General features: G+C 39.5%; 1 protein-coding gene across 1 annotated transcript; it reads right to left on the reverse strand.

The window, feature by feature from the left end:
• Positions 1-1844: 1844 nt before the first annotated feature.
• Positions 1845-12973, reverse strand: LOC117264561 (retinol dehydrogenase 12). Its single transcript, XM_033638596.2, has 7 exons — positions 12841-12973; positions 12100-12215; positions 9967-10122; positions 8347-8451; positions 6011-6220; positions 2923-3115; positions 1845-2714 (listed from the first exon to the last, which is right to left on the reverse strand). The coding sequence occupies exons 1-7, from the start codon at positions 12849-12851 to the stop codon at positions 2612-2614; spliced, it is 894 nt and encodes a 297-aa protein (XP_033494487.1). The 5' UTR covers positions 12852-12973; the 3' UTR covers positions 1845-2611.
• Positions 12974-18275: the final 5302 nt, after the last annotated feature.

Raw genomic sequence — 18275 nt, forward strand, 5'->3', positions numbered from 1 at the left:
TCCAATGATATTCCAACTATTTTAATTAGACTGCAAAATAGAAAAACACCCCAGACCTGAATTATTTTTGAGACTTTAACAATTACAGGCTAAAATTACTATAAATATACATGTTTACCTCCTTTTTTTCTTTCCACACATATTATTGTATTTCATATTGAAAGTAAAAAGCTACTTGCACTATCCTATTTATTGTGCCTTTCACTGTGTAGGGGAGACTGGGTATGGTTGCAACATGGGATGGTTGCAACAGCTCATGTTCCTCCAATCAGAAACATGCTAGAGTGATGACACTCATACTGCACACGCTCAGTAAGAGAGCAAGAAAGAGAGTTAGTTAGTAAGGAATAAGGTTACTTATAACTGTTATATGATCAAAAAAATACTAAATTACTAAATACTATGATATTATTGTGTAAATAAGTAATAATTGTGTCATTGTACAACATTACATATTTTATACACATTATGCTTAAATAAAAAGCAAAAGTTTTCAACATGTTGCAACCACCTGACCTCTTCCATTTAAATATTGTGATTAAAGAAGATATACTTTATTAATTCTTGAGGGGAATTTCAAGTGTTTCACTCTATTGTCATACACACAGGCCCAAAATACACACACATTTACAAACAGGACCTATACATGCATTCAGCAGTACCCCTAAGGAGGTGAGCTGGCTCCTCTTCAGCCACCAGTCCACACTCCATATTTGGTCCAAATGGGGACTTGAACCAGTGACCCTCTGCTTCCCAACACAAGTCTGTATGGACTGAGCTACTATATTATATATTTGATAATGTTTAAATTGTATGGGTAATGAGCAGGCAGATGTAAGTTTAATACATATAATTTGGTTGGTGTAGCTCAAATAGTCTCTTAGTAACTGAAAGAAATGCAAAAAGTGTTGCGACCGTCCCCTTATCTTTCCTCTTCTTGTTCACACATATAAGAAACACAGTAATACTCCAAGTTTGTGTCACAGCATAGCAGCTGTGGGATCAGTACTGATACAGGTGATGTCACTTTAGAAAATTAAAGAATTAATTTTTGTATCTATTAAAAAAGTCCACTCTGTATCTAACAAACAAACAATGTAATTCAATGTTGTGAAGTAAGTAGGAATATTTTACCATCACTTTATTAGAATAAAGTTAGGAAATGGTTTTCAATACAGAATACATTTCTGGAAACAGGACAGTTGACTGATAGGAGATTGATGTTTTGTGAGTGCGATTATACGTCTAAATCACAATACAGTCATTGCTTGGAGGGAGCGCTGGTCCCAGACTGCCTGTAACCACCCCTCACTGCTCATGCCACATTCCTTTAGTCTTAAATTCTCCATCATGTGATTTAGATTAGGATAGCGTTTCTAAATAGAATTCTGGCATTTTCTCTTGATCTTTGCTCCGCACTATAATGACTCTACTGTGTAACGAGTTCCACACTTACAGTCCAGCACAAGACAAGTATGTGTGCTGTTTGCCATAAATTATTACGGCCCTAATCAATTAGAAAAATAATGAATAATACTAAACAGTGCTTTGATTAAGGCAGCACAACTCCAGCTTTACTTTTAGTCATTTTAATGCCTTGACCCTGGAGTGAGTCATAGCTAAATTCAGTCATCTGTTTGGGTGGTATTACTAAGACTTTAAGACCCCTTAATTCTCTCATTACTAATACACTGAACTTACCTAATCTCTTTTAACTTTTAAATGAACACACGTTGCTGCATCTGAAAAGGTCAACCCAACAGCTTGGGAAATGTTAGCATGAACAAAATACAGTAACTTTGACATAAAAGTCACAAACAAGGAGAACTTTGAAACACGTTCTCCAGTCTAACAGGTTTATTTACACATTATGTACAGATTGTCACATTAACGGAAGTTTACATTTTTCCTCCCTCAGCTAACAGGAAGGCGTCTGAAAAGGCAGATTGCATGATACAAGACTGCTGAATAAAACACTTAAATGAAAACAGAATCATTTTATACCAATGCCTCATTGTATTTTAATAATAAAAGTACATTCTAATACTTTAAGTGCTACAAAAGCAGAACAGGACCCACTTCATATTACACTAACAGTCATGAGTGCTTTAACTATCAATCACAATACTGTACGTGCGCACTGATGTACAATTGGAGGCAGTTTCGAGCCAAACTCTTCTCATCAGTGCTGAAAACTGTCCCACAGCCACACTGGAGCTGAGAGTTTATAAGGGGCATGTACAGGTAAGAGAGACTTTTCATCCAAAGCAAGCCCAGGCTGGCTAAGACCTTTACAAACTAACAAGACAGAAAAGCATCTGCACTCAGGATAAAACTAGTGCTAGGAAAAGTACAATAAAAAGACAATTTCATGATACAATTTTGTTTGATAAATCCAATTTTGACTGAAATGTCAGAATCATTTTTATATGTTACAAAATAAAGGAGCTCTTAGTGGTGATCTAGTGACTTTAAGACCGTACTGTACTTTGAGTCATTAAACACACCTGTTTCACAACAGTAACAGTAACATTGATGCCTCTATAAAAGTGCGTAAAAGTGCTGTTTTTAAAAGATGATACAAAGCATACACTGTCACGTTGCCACATGCTCACTGCCAGGTGATGCCGAGCATGTTGCAGCTGATCTCCCACAGCTTTTGGGCCAAGTCGTCATCAGACGCCGTCCTCGAGCACCTTGCAGGAGCGCAGTCACTGAGCATACACACAGACAGGGATAACCATTACATAATGTGTGCTGAATTTGTGTCATTGTTGTATGACAATAAAAGTGTTAACCGTCAGCTACAAACAGAGTACCCTTTTGTTAGTCAGCAGGTAGTAACACTGAGCAGCATGAAGTCTCCACTCTGAATGCTCTTGTATAACCAATTGCAGGTTGGCTGAAACACTGTGTGTGTACCTGAAGTACCCTCCGCTCTGGCTGTCCAGGCCTGGCTCCACAGCACAGTAGATGGTGGTCTGTGCTCCCTCCAGTGTCGTCTTGGTGAAAATCCGGAAGATCTTCACCGCCACCTGGATGCACTGGTGCTGGTGCCGCCACAGGTCAGACTGCACCACCCCCGGGTGCAGGGAGAACACGCTTACACCTGTACCTGCAACACAAAGACAGACACCTATGGACTGTTTCAAACTTGACAACATAAACAGTCTCAATGGGTCCATTTGTATTTCTTGTTGGATTATTTTGCATGCATTAAAACATTCTATGCACTACATCGTGATACTTGCGATATTTTGACTTGCTGACATACTGACGTCATATTGCTACCCATGGCAACAGCAAGAAATTATTACAGACTCCGCGGTGGTTCCAGAAAGAGGAGCAGCTTCAGTAGTGTGGAATAAACTGTGGTGTAGGGCTGGGCGATATGACCAAAATCTCACATCCCGATACAGGTCATTTCATATCCCAATAACAATACCTATCCCAATATAGCACATTTTAATCCCCATCCCCGCCTTTACGTAGCATGCAGGAATTCCCGGATTCAGAGGTGTGACAGAGATCAGACTGATCAGAGCTTTAAACTCTGCCATGAGGGAGTACAAAAACGTTACTAGGACGAGGGGAGGACATTTCTCTGCGCTTGTTAACATTACGATGATTCAGGCAACTGACTAATTTTAAAGAAGACGAGAGAGTCAAGAAAGAAAAAAGATTCCCGTGCAGAGTTGCCAACTCTGCCTGATGAAGGTTGTAATGACCGAAACGTAGCTGCCTTGTCCCATTAAATATTTAAATGTTTGGCAACAGTGTGCGGGAATCTTTTTTCTTTCTTGACCTGCTGAAGTTTTTTCCTATGCACCTGTTCAGGAGACTCTTCAAAGGTGTGCATGAGCCAGTTTTTTGACTTTAAAGAAGATAAGAGAAAAGAGAGAGAGAGAGTGAGCAGCTGAGGTCGAGCAAGCTAGAGAGTGAGTGAAGAGAGGGAGCGCTGGTAGCAAGAAAGCTGGTGAATCAGATCAATCAAACATCCAAATGATGAAAAATATTGCCGTAAAAAGTGTAATTTGCGTCACAACGATATAAACGATAGAGCAAAATATGAAACGATAGACATTTTTCTCTCATCACACAATATATATCATCATATCGCACAGCCCTACTGTGGCGTCCTGAATGTTTTATGAACAGCCCCGGACTTTTCAGTCTCTTACAGCAAGTTACCGCTCAGAGGGAACTCATTCAGCGGCTCCTCTGGCAGCAGCACAGCGTCTCTTTCTTTCCTCTCTTGCCGTGTGCACATGGAAGTCGGTGTCTTAAAGTGATTTTGTCATAAACCTTTGGTAATGTAAACCTATGTGATGCTTGCGGCTCAACAAAAAACTACATATATGTGAATGTGTGATAGTTGTGGTATCATAACAGCCTGTCACAGGTTACAGCGTGATGATTAGAGGAGAAATGGAAATCACCTGTTTATTCATATATATAGATCCCAGGGGACATTTTTTGTATTTGGGAGCTGTTTAAATGTGTGATTTGTGGTAGATTTTATTTTGTTGAACTATTAATATTGTAAACAGAATCTGAATCTTATCCTGAGTTACTGTTGTTGTTTACAAACTAAAGAAATGAGAGATCATTTTAGTTTTATTTTACTGAATATTTGAAGGCAAACTGTTTTATTAATTTGTCATGTTGTCAAGAATTTTGTTTTCACAAAAAAAACCTGAAATATTGTGGTATTACTTCAGGGCCATATCACCCACCCCTAGGTCAACAAACTTTTGTGTGAATAAACAGTAGTCTGTATCTTTTTGGATACACTGAGCTGCCAAGTCAATTCCTGAGTGCCTCTTTGCAGGTTAGAGACATGTAACCATGGTAACAAACCTTCCCTCTACTGGTAATTCAAAAATAATCTTAAGACTACAGTATATTATGCCCAGCAGAGTGAAATTTTACACTTCCTATACACTTACACTTAAACTGAAGCTATATACTAACATACAGCGGATACAACCCATCACACTGTAACCCATCATATCTTTGTTGTGTCAACTTTGACTGAAAAATCCTTTCAGCAGATTGAAACACACACATTACCTGACTCTTACTGACATTTTTTATCTAAATATGCATGTTCATTTTCCTTGTTATTGGTCTCTAAACAGGTCATTGCTCTGTCTAACAGCTGCATCTCAGCCTCTGCTGGACAGAACCATGATTGGGGGCGGCAGTAGCTCAGTCCATAGGGACCTGGGTTGGGAACCAGAGGGCTGCTGAAAGTCAACATGAACCCAAGCTGTTGCCTAGCAATGCAATTCAAGTGAAACAGTCTCCACACATACTGTATATTCATGATAACACATGCAAACAAGCGTGTCCATATTATGAAGATTTGCACACTCTGCTGTGATCATGTCTGTGTGAGATATGCTTCTTTGTCAAACAGCAGCTGCATCAGTGAATAAGTGATATGGAAATTAAAACAGAATATTAGCCCTAGCATTTGCTTTTTGTTTCCATTCTCTCTCTCTTTAATGTCTTATTCTCTGCTTGTTTTTCAGTTATAATCCTAATGGGCTGAGTTTTGATAGCTACTCCAGATCCAGGGAATCAACCATTAGACTGTGGGACTGTCATACTGAAGTCATTTCTTTCAGTTCTTGGCCATTAAGCAAAAGACAGAACAATGACTGAGACAACAAAATGGCTCGTTTCAAGTGAAAGTCTGATTCATATGTAATTGCTGCCCTTAAGAAAAATGAAGTAGAATTAGAAGAACGCTTATGCAAGCTACGCAGTGCTCTAGTAATGGTGAACATGCTGGACATGCTTACGTCAATCTCTTCTTACATAAAAATAAATGGAACGCTGCTTTTCTGATTCACCTTTCTTAGCAACAGCTGCAATGTCTCTTCCTCTCCAAAGCCCCTAAACCCAGGCCTTTCCTTTCCTAAGCCCCAAATCTGTAACTGAGTTATTTTTCTGTCTTCCATCCCTTATTACGTGTTCCTATGCACGCGCAGTCTCACCTCACCTTGTAACCGTTTGGCAAGGGAGCGTGCAAAGAGGACGTTAGCCAGCTTGCTCTGCCCATAGGCCTTCATGGTATCGTAACTCCTCTCACTGTTGATGTCATCCAGTCGAATCCCGGTCCAGGTGTGGGCCACCGATGCCACGACGACAATACGGGCAGGAGCTGAACGCTTGATGAGGTCCAGCAGCAGGTAAGTCAGCAGGAAGTGACCTGAGGGAAGTCATGAGACACACTTTTAGGCTTAAGAAACAGACGTCACTACACAACACTGTGCTGGATTTACTTTCATAGCCAAGTGCATACTTTTGTCATGTTACCCTCTCACATCTAATGGTGTCACACTGTCACAAAAACACAAAGATTTGGAAAAGTAACTCATTTAAACACCCTGCATGACCTAGTTTTTTTTTAATCTAAAATAACTTCAAAGAGAAAGTTGGAGCTGCTGTAGAGGTAAGAGAATTGTACGTCACCACTGACTGTGCCAGCAAGATGCTATCTACTGTAAAATCCTGATACTGTCGGTGTATCTTTTATCTTTACCTCACTGAAGTGATTTTCATTTTCACAGTAATGTTGCTATCATGCATCACATGAAGAGCCACATGTCTCTGTCTCCTTCTGTTTCTTCCTCTGTGGTGGTCTTTGTCTCTCTTTATAAGTCTCTCTTTCTTTCACTCACTTGCCTTGACTCCCGTCCATAAGATTAATAGCATACATCATGGTAGCACAGTATTGCTGCAGCGTTAGTATGTCATGTTCTTGTGATTCCATGTGATGGTGGAGTCACATGGAGTTTTTTCATTCTCACTCTGTCGTTGATGAGAAGGACACAACCCCCGCTTCCACTCCACCTTATGACTAAACTTAGCTACCCTGACCTAAAGAACATATCTTGATGCTCTGCATGTGCAATAAGTGAAAGGGCTCAGCGTCTTTGCCGACTAGTTTGAACATTTCTCATTTATTCCACTGGCACTCAGCTCGGGGGTTCGAACCCCTGTTAGGGATCGCCAAAGCTTCACAGAGGGGTCGCAAGGCCTTCTTGATTTTGTGAAAACTTTCAACAAATCAACAAATTTCTCCTTCAAACAGCTGAATTTATACAAGTTTCTCACCAAAAGCTACCTTTTACGTGATTACATTGAACACCTCATGAGAACTTTGAATGCAACCCCAGTGAGCTGTTCCTTGTGGCCACCTGCTGCTCAGAGGTAACTGTAATTAGCTCTCCTCCTGCTGATTTCATGTTCTTTCTCTGTACATACACTCCTCTCAGCAGTGTCGTAGCAGTTGAGAGGGCACCAGAGAGCTTTTGACGTTCTGACAAAGCAATAATGCTTGTTTCAGTGTTCAGGCGACGTCGGATAACTCGCCCATCTCTCCCATGGAGCAGGTAACAAGCTGGGGAAGGGGTTATGTTGTTGTGGCCTTATGTCATATTTCAAGTATTAGTAAAACATATCAAAGATAAACTTTGATTTGTTCTGTAGTGTTATTGTTATGCACTGAAATCTGCCACGTAGTCAGGGGTCGTCCGTTTCCTCAGTGACAGAAGAGGGTCCATTAAGACAAAAGGTTGGGAACCACTTATTTGTTCAACGTCATTATGAGCTGTATGAATGGAAATCTTTATGTGTTGCATTGCAATGTTTTATATGTTCAACAACTTCCTGTGTGCATACTTTCTGTCCATTGTGCGCACACACAATGTCACTGCCCTTAATGTTTACATGTGAGGGACATTTAAAGATCTGGTTGGAGTGTTTCTGCTTTCTTACTATTGTTCTCTATTTCCTGTTTTACTCCTTACCTACCCAGGGTTTATAATTATTGAAAGTAAATGCGTGCGTGTAAAGGATGTTTGTAAATGTGCAGGTATATTTATGCATGTGTGTGCATTTGTTCGCATATGTGTGTGGGTGACCATGGTCGAGCACAGCCTGTTCCACTCTCTGTCAGCCTGTGACAAAAATACCACAGAGGAAAAGATTTTTTGGAAGGAAGCCATGGTCCAATTCGGGGGAAAACACTGACAGCTTGAACTCTGGTTCATTTTCCTGGCTGACATGTCGGCCAGCTTGGTTTTGCAGGTGTTGTAAAGCTTGTTAGCACAGCCTAATAAGGATTAAAAAAGTCCCTCCTGTCACTATGTGAGTGTATTATAAAATCAGTCAAAGACATGACTGCCAACTGTTTATGTTACATTATCTGGCTGATGAACATCACAGCCAATTAAACCAACTCATTACATTTTACGGCTGATTAACAGATTCTCTCAAAAAATGTACATCAACATGAAATCTGAGGAAACTAAAATTTCCAGTATGCCTTACCCAAGTGATTCACGCCTAACTGCATTTCGAACCCGTCAGCAGTCTTGGAGTAGGGACACATCATGATGCCTGCATTGTTTATCAGGATATTCACTTGTTTCTCCTCTGGAAAGATCGAGCCACACAAACAAAAAACATTAGGTAGCGTTTGCAGTTATTTCTCACAAGTATCATATGTTAAAGGAGCAGTGCGCAGGATTTAATGGCATCTAGCAGTGAGGATTGCAGACTGCAACCTTCCTCCATAAGCAAAGTGCAAACTCCTGGTTAGGATTCCTTCAGCGTTCATTGTTCAGGAGGTTCTTATCTGGAGCCAAATCCAAAAAAACGGGATTAAAGGGGGTGAAAACACTGAATAAAGCAGCATCACATTGCAAAGTGTCAAAACTTTCTATGACACTGTTTGGCTAATTGCAGATGAGACACTAACCAACACCTGCTCATGTGTGCTCACCTTCTTTCTCTAATAATTTAAGATCCAAATGTTCAGGAGGTTTTTTTCTGGGAGCTGGATTATCAGCAGAGGTCTCTTCCTCTCTCAGAACAAACAGACCCAGTGATTTAAACAGGTAAAAACACTGAATGAAGCAGTTTCACAGGAAAAATCTGTGTTTTTCCAACCCTGTTTAGCTCATGGTGAAGGGCCAACATGAAAAATGTGAAACAAATGGCACAATCTGCAGCCAGAGTTTGGTTTGTCCATTCTGGGTTGCTGTAGAAACATGACAATAGAACATGGCAGACTCTGTTGGTGATGACCTGCTCCCTGTGTAGATAAATGGCTTGTTTTAAGCAACAAAAACACGATGGTTCTTATTTTCAGGTGATTATACACTAAAGAAAACATACCATAAAACTTCAATTAAAAGCCCGGTCCAAATTAAAAGTCTTTGTATTTTGACAAATAACATCTGTCTCAATTAGAGGCCTGGTCATGGTGCCAAGCAGTTCATTTTCTTTATATACAGCCTTCGAATGTATAAAACCAGGTTGTTGGCTACTCCAAATTAGGTGTTCATTCCTAGATTACCCTGTAAGTTATTCATATTCCTTTAAGGGTCCTCAGATCAAAATAATTAAAAGGGGTTTTTATAATAAATTAATCCAAGTTATAAGTTTTGTTTTAACAGGATAAAGTGGTGTTGTGTCGGTATGCCAGGTGCTGTAACTCTCTCTCTGATGCTCTGTCTGTCGGAGCTAGATCAAATGAATGATTCGTAATTGATATATCATCTGAAGCCACACAATTTCACAATTAATATTCATACTAGTTCAAATAAACAATTTGATCGTATTTCCCATTTTTGCTAAGCAACAGTTACTAAGTTTTACTCAATATATTATCTTCCATTTGTGCCAATATATCTGACACAGTGAACCTTTAAATAAACGGCATAAATCCAGTTGATGTTTGGTTCTTGGATTACACTTACACAGTGCTTTTACATCACATCACATCACATCAGTGTTGGCAGAGCTACTCTGCAAGGCAGTGGCCTAACAATCAGAAGACATTTTGAGTCTCGCCAGCGTCTTGCTTGAAGACATGTAGGCAGGAGGATCCAGGGATCGAACCACAGGCCATGCCATTTCTGAAGATATGATTGGTTAGGTTCCTACCTTTGTTGATGAGCTCAGCAAATGCTTTGATGGACTTGGTGTCAGAGAGATCCAGTTTCCTGATGACCAAATTCTCATTTCCTGTGTCTTCCAAAATGTCCGTCCGGGCCTCCTCTGCCCTTTCCAGGTCTCTGCACGCCATGATGATGCGAGCGCCTGAAAGCAACAGCCAAAGGCCACAACTTATGATGATATTGTCATGCTCGGCCCATTTCACACCACTTTCCTCCCACGTCTGAAAAACACAGATGAACTCCAAACTTCAAATTGCTCCTCGGTACAAGTTTGTTTATGTGCTGGCTCGGAGAGGCTCCAGCTCCCTCATGCTCCTGAATAAGAATACGCAAATATACAAACTGCAGGATGGATTGATAGACATATATTTTTTTAAAGTTTTCAAACAAGCTTTGCCAATTTGCAGGCACACAAAGCTACCGACGTCATTCAAGGAGGAAGTACGCAAATCTCTAAGTCTACTTTTGATCATTCTCTAATGTTCTCTAACCTCCCATTCAGCATCTCATTTAGCCAGCTGCCCCTCTCAACTGTGCCATTATCACTCGCCTCTGACGCAAATTACGATGCATTCTCCTTAATGAGCCCTGAAAAGGGGGTTTGAGGACACGTACACACACTCTCTCTCACCCACCCTCCACACACACACACACACACACACACACACACACACACACACACACACACAAACTAACAAACACAGAGACAACTCTCCCCACCAGCACCCCCCACACACATACAAAATAGCTGCTGTGCCCACCAATTATGAAAGAGAAGAACCATTAATCAGTTGGAGCGTAGCGTCTGTATCCCATCGCAGTGTCTTTGCCCCCCCTCCCTGCTGTTCCCATGTGGGTAAACCCAATTGTTCCCACATTCCCTCGGCAGCCAAGTTCACTCGATTCAATAAAATAGTAAACAAACAGTGGGAACAGAGGGTTATACTGAGTCAAGCTAAGGATCATCAAGCATATGATTACACAGTTATGCATGCATAAGTAATGTCAGCATGCAGATAATGATTTAAGTGAAACCTGATCACACTGTGTATATATAATATGCACATTTCACTTTGTCAACATGGTAAATTAATGTTATAATGAAACTTATAAATGATTAAAAAGGCTGAGATTCATTTTGCTCGTCCTGAAAACTGTGCCCCAAGGAACCACCTTCTGTTATGAATCTAATCATGCTGTCATCATGTCGTTACATAATCCCATTTACTGAAAGGCGATACAGTAATTTGACAGTGAATTTTCCAGAAGCAAGGACCGCAGTATTGTTGTGTTCCTGTGCCAGTGATGTTCCTTTCTCTCTGTCTTTCTTTTGTCACTTTTCATTTTATTCCACTGCAAAAATCTGTTAACATACATTTGCCCTTTAATTAAAAACATAAATGCACTCACAGTGCATGCATGGTGGTTGTTCTAAAAGGAGCAGGTCAATGCCATGCTGAGCCTTTCAAGTCCAAATGAATGAAAAAACTGAATCGCGCATGCAGAACCACTTTTCATATTACCCATTCTGCCTGTGTGTGTCTTATCTATGTGTGCGAGCGCACTGCTGGGTGCACCCTCCAATCTCTCTTTGTTTCCTGTCTGGCTCGGGAGGGGAGTAGATGCTCACAATGCTCCCTCTGTCCCCGCATGCCTCGTCTGTCTTCCATCACTGCTGCTGGTCTTTCACTTAGATTGTTGAAGTGTGAAGCAAGATGCTCATTTCCTTTATCTCTTTTTCTGTGTGCCTTTTATGTTGCTTATGGAATATGAAAGAGGCTAAGTCATGCTGAGGCTGTAAAATCACTTGATACAGTGCAACCAAAACATACAGAGCATTAAAAACACACAATAAGAAAACAATGGTGGTGGTCTGAGGACAGAGAGCGCAGTCAAAGATCACGCTTTATAGCTTTAAACCACTCACAGCATTAGAGGTGCTTAATTCTAGGGAGAAAGAGAGGAATGTGTAAGTCACAATTTGAGAGTTGGTGAAAATGAAAGAAGACTTGCAAAGAAGCAGGTACACATTAATGCCAGTGAGTGAGCCAGAAATAGACCGAGGCAGGTGGAATCACACACACACACACACAGCTGGATACACAAGCCTGAGCGGTACCTCTTCTTGCCAGGTCCCTAGCTGTTTCTTTTCCAATACCGGTGTTGGCTCCTGTGATGACGACCGTTTTCCCATCCAGCCTCTCCTCAGATGACCAACGGTGACAGCACACACTCCTGAACAACACACAGCAACCACAGAAAGTGTTTATGTTGATGTTCCCTACATCATTGGTACTGGTTTGTGGTTTCAAATCCCCACTGCTGTTGCTGTCTGTAATCTACTTTGCCTGTTTATATGCATTCATTCATTCAGAAATGTGATCCTTTGTGGAATTTTTCACACAAGGGAAGAAACCTGGAAATATGTCATCATGCTTAAGCCATAAATTGATGATTACAGTGGCTCTCTGACAAAATGTAGACATGTGTTTATGTATGTTTGCTATACCCTGCACACATAATAGGTGATCTGTACTTATGTCCCCTGATTATGAACATAATATGAAAATATGTGGCTATTTCCTATAAGACTGAGAATAAACCTTCAGTTCAAAGTCACTGTAACCGATTCACAGAAGGAATAAACAGTCACCTTGTTTACTTCAACTGTTTTGCATTCACTAATGACACAGCAACTCACAGTGCATGCATGGTGGTTGACGCAGTTTACGGATTTTTACACAAGTCTAATCTGGTGCCAAACCTGCAGGCACGGTGTAATGCAATCTCTAAAATTACTAACATTCCTGTCATTAATAAAGCCACCAACCAAACCTGTGTGTGTATTCTTTTCTCCTACCTGCAGTACATTCTTCCTCAGGAGCAACAGATTCCCACCTCAGGACCAGTGAGCCACTTGAGCAAGAGATGAATTTACCTCCTCTAGTCCTCCCGGCAGTTCGTCAATGGATTCTGTGCTTGTCATCTCTCCCCACCCCGCCGCGTTTGTCATGACAATAACACGGCCGGGCCAATCAGGAGCGAGCTGACGCATAATTGATTCGCAAGTTGGGAGGCTGTGGAACAGCTCCTGCTGCCGGAGAGACTCAAGTTAGAGACTGAGCTGACCCAAGAGTCTGCAAGGAAAACTGTGCTGTCAGAAATAATGGAGTTGTTTTCTGCACTGCTGTATGTCACACCGCTGGGCGTCGAGAAAGTGCAAATATAAAACAGTCCCCATAAATAACCCACCTGAAGTAGGAGTGCAGGGGCGTTCCTAGGATTTGAGGACATGGGGGGCTTAGCCCAGACTTCTGTAGGGGGGTCCAGGGAAATCCTCCCCTGGGATTTTTTTTTGAGTACAGCATACCATACCATGACTTAAGCACTATTCGGACGGGATTAGTTTTACATGGGCACGTGGGGTAATGTCACTTTACCACAGGACGTCAGTAATATTAATGGCCGATTTGCACGGGATAAGAAATATCAGTAAAACTACCATGGCCCTCCTGCCATCAGGAGCGTATGATAGGACTGTCAAAAGCACCATGAAATTGAGTTCGAATATTTTCGAATTAATTTAGTAGAGTTCGAATAATATTAGAATGTATTATTATTATTATTATTTATTTATTTTTACAAAAAAAAACCACACAAAAAATAAGATGCTTATTGCTGACGCAATATGAACGTGACACTCGGATGAAAACACCCGTTCTGACCTCACTATAGTGCCAGGTATGATCAACTTCTGTGTCGCTATCTGAGCAATGTTTGGATACTTCAGTGCGTAGTTTTCCACCACAAGAGTGGATCCTGGCTGGCTCATAGTGGTGTCTCATTCTGGTAACGTTTCATCTCTTCTTCAAAAAGGGTAGGCAGGGAAGCAGCAGGTACAACACTCTCCCTGTATGTCTCCCCGAACAGGTCACACATCGCGGACAGCGCAGTGGGTGGTGTTGGTGCAGCGGGCTCCTCCATCGGCGCCTCTCCCTCCCGCTGCGTCCCTCTCTGGCCCGGCTCGTGCGCAAGCCATCTCCGCCCGAACGGGATTTGCCGTGATATACAACATTATTGATAGTATTAATTAATTATTAATGATATTCGAATGATCAAATTTAGGTTCGAACTTATAAAAAAATAAATATATTTGAATATATTTCTAACTTCGATTTTTTTTTGACAGGCCTAACACACATGTTTACTGCTGGTCTATTCGCACGGGATTAGTATTACCTGAGGTAATTGTCCTGGACCCTTTTACAGAAGGTAAAAGTCGCGGTAATCTTTACTGACATCGTGCGGTAATGATTACTGACATGGCACATTCGGACGGGACTAAAATCTCTGGTAATTATTACTTTACCCCTTGTCCCTATGCAAAACTAATCCCGTCTGAATAGGGCTTAAGTCATAGCAAAAATGAGAAAAAACAACAACATTCAGCCACAGGGGGAGCCACAGCAATTGGTGACATTTTAGACATTTTTAAGCCTTTTTCTGTTGTTATAGCGCCACCCAGTTGCCAATTAGAGTTAAATTTCTCCAGTCACCTTGAGGCATCCTGTTCTACATATCTACCAAGTTTAATAAAAATCGATATGGCGGTTAGGCCTAGATAAGAAATTAGCTCTCTAGCTCCCCCATTTTGTTTGATGGGGTCAGTAATGGAGGGGTCCCCTCAGATTATGTGTGGTCATATGCCTACAAAGTTGCGTGGTGATTGGTGAAACCCTTGAGATGTTATACACCTTTATGTGATGAGCCACGCCCTCCGCAATATTCATTGCCTTATAGAAGCTCAGTTTTAGTAAGTTTTCCAACTTTTGCCAAGAGGGAACTTTAGATATTGGTCCCTAGATTATGTTCACCGAGTTTCATGCAGATCGGTCAAACTTCCTAGGAAGAGATCGATTTTAAGTGTTTTTCAAAAAAATCAAAATGGTGAAAAATCTATATAACCGGAAGTTATGGGTTCTTGAGGCACATTTGTTCCTCATGAGGAGAGGCATCTCTGTGCAAAGTTTCATGTCTCTACGACATACGGGGCATGAGATATACCCATTCAAATTTTGCAATTTCAATCGGTTGGTATAGCGCCCCCCTTTGGCCAATTGATGTAATATTGCTTCATTGGCATCCTTCCATGACCCTCTACCACTGTGCCAAATTTCACATGGATTGATCAAGTCAGTGAGGAGAGAAACGTGGAACAGACACACACACAGACAAACAGAGTTTTCATCATTATATAGTAAGATTGTGATGTTAAAAATATGTCGTAATTAGTAATGAGTAGAAACAGAATACTTTGCAAGGTAAGGCAAGTTTATTTCAGTCAGACAACTCAGGTTTCAAATGTTTATTTCAACAGCAGAACATAGAGTTCGGTGACTAGACTCCAGCCTCAATATTTCCTGCAGATATGTTTATAGAACATTTCGGCCACCAAGCAATTCACTGTGCTCTACAAACAACAAAAGCATCTCCACACAATGCAAAAGAAACACATCATAAAAGGACATTCAAAGCAATTCATTAAATAAATGAAGAACAAAAAATAAAAAGGTACAAAATACAGTAAGACAAGAACAAAAGTTGCAGTGCAATTAAAATTAATAAAGGTGTTTGAATAAAATGAATACACAGAAATGAAAGTGCAGTGTAAGAAATGTATAAATATTTGATTAAATAGGAGGCAGTGGCAAACAGATGGGTCTTCAACCTTGATTTAAAGGAAGTGAGAGTTGGTGCAGAGTGCAGACCTTGCAACTGCTATCATTTAAATTTGCTTGCATGTGCTTGTACTTGAGTATGTCCATTTAGTGCTACTTTATGTTTTTACATCTGTACATCTCAGAGGGAAACATTGTACCTTTCAGTCCACTACTATACTTAGATTATGAGTACAAAATATAACCATGAATAAAGTTCATTGAAGTGATTGCTGGTGTGCTGTCTTTCTTGTGATCACACACAATATGCTGTTTGAATGACGCAAAGAACCAAACACCTGTATTTTGGTCAACAATATCATATTATATTTGAGGGCTTTCATGCGCATCAGACACATTTTTAGATCTGGGGCTTGTTTTTTTTATTATTGGGCATATTGTTATATTTCATATATATATATATAGATATATAGATATATATGCATGTATGCATATACAGCTTATTTAGATAAGGGGCTATTCATAAAACATTCAGGGCTGAAGCCTCAGATGTTCAGGCCTAACAATGCCACTAATGAAATCTAATTATCTGCAGGTAAAGGTCTATTAGCTGACTACTATTATTAGTAATGGCTGATTATGCTGTGATGTACTCATAATGCTTTTATTGTTATAATATCCAGGACCCTTTTTTATGACATATAAAATTATGTTTTTATGACATTTATATGTCAACCTACACTGTGAAGTTAAGACATACATACACATACTATACTATGACGTTTTTTTATGTCATATTATACAATGATACATTGTATGACATACTATGCTATGACGTTTTTTCTTACAATTCTTTGGCTGACAATACTGACATATTTTATGACATGATGTACTATGACTTTTTATGGCATTTCTATGACATACAATATTATGACTTTTTTTTATAAAATACTACACTATGACTTTTTATGATGTTTTTATAAAATGCTATACTCTGATTTTTTTTATAGAATTTTTAATGGCATACTACACTATGACTCGTTAAGACATTTTTACGGCATACCATACTACACCCTTTTTAAGGGATACTATACTATGACTTTTTATGGCATTTTTGGTGATTTCTGTCGAAATCCTACAGTATGACCTTTTTGTGCAGTTTTTGACAACATACTATACTATGACTTATTTCCATGATTTTGGACGACATACTATACTATGACTTATTTTCATGATTTTGGACGACATACTATACAATGACTTTTTTATTCGTGATTTTGGACGACATACTATACTATGACTTATTGTCATGATTTTGGACGACATACTATACTATGACTTTTTTATTCGTGATTTTGGACGACATACTGTCACACCCCACCCTTGGGTGGCCCTATGGGGCAAACAAAACTCCAACACTGACCCATAATAATCAAATGAACACCTTTAAAACACTCAAATCCATGGGATTTATTAGAATTAAAACAGGCAAACAAGACAACAATAATCCCTTGATGAGAGACAGTAGGACCAGCAGTCCACACACCAAAGCCTTTCTCTTCTGCTGCTGCACAGGAGTTCTGCAGCTCGTTAAGTAACGCAGCACACCTGGGCAGATCTAAAAAGGAGGGAAAAACGAACAACAGCACAGAACACATACAGAGCCTTAACAATATTATACAATGACTTTTTTCATGATTTGGATGACATACTATACTATGACTTGTTTTTCATGATTTTGGTCGACATACTATACTATGACTTTTTTCATGATTTTTGACGACATAGTATACTATGACTTTTTTAAATGATTTTGGAAGACACACTATGCTATGACTTTTTTTTCATGATTTTGGACGACATACTATATTATAACGTTTTTTCATGATTTTGGACGACATGCTATACTATGACTTTTGTTTCATGATTTTGGTCGACATACTACACTATGACTTTTTTTTCATGATTTTGGACGACATACTATACTATGACTTTATTTCATGATTTTGGACGACATACTATACTATGATGTTTTTTTCATGATTTTGGACGACATACTATACTGTGACTTTTTTTTATGATTTTGGACGACATACTATACTATGATTTTTTTTCATGATTTTGGTTGACATACTATACAATGACCTTTTTCATGAATTCGGACGACATACCTTACTATAATGTTTCTTTATGATTTTGGACGACATACTATACTATGACTTTTTTTCATGATTTTGGTCGACATACTATACTGTGATATTTTTTCATGATTTTGGACGACAGACTATACTATGACTTTTTTCATGATTTTGGACGACATACTATACTATGACTTTTTTCATGATTTTGGACAACATACTATACTATGATTGTTTTTCATGATTTTGGATTACATGACTTTTTTTTCATGATTTTGGAAAACATACTATGCTTTGATTTTTTTTTCATGATTTTGGATGACATATATAATATCCATTTTTTTTTCATGATTTTGGTCGACATACTATACTATTTTTTTTCATGATTTTAGACGACATACCTTATGATCATGTTTTTTTCATGATTTTGGACGACATCCTATACTATGACTTTATTTCATGATTTTGGACGACATACC

This window comes from Epinephelus lanceolatus, chromosome 20, assembly GCF_041903045.1.
Source record: "Epinephelus lanceolatus isolate andai-2023 chromosome 20, ASM4190304v1, whole genome shotgun sequence".
Lineage (NCBI taxonomy): Eukaryota > Metazoa > Chordata > Actinopteri > Perciformes > Serranidae > Epinephelus > Epinephelus lanceolatus.

Excerpts from the sequence above, each read along its gene's own strand:
- LOC117264561 (XM_033638596.2), bottom strand. Across the intron at positions 10,123-12,099 it reads TAGGGACCTGGCAAGAAGAG|GCGCTCGCATCATCATGGCG; the intron begins GTACCGCTCAGG and ends TGTTGCTTTCAG. Across the intron at positions 2,715-2,922 it reads CAGAGCGGAGGGTACTTCAG|TGACTGCGCTCCTGCAAGGT; the intron begins GTACACACACAG and ends GTGTATGCTCAG.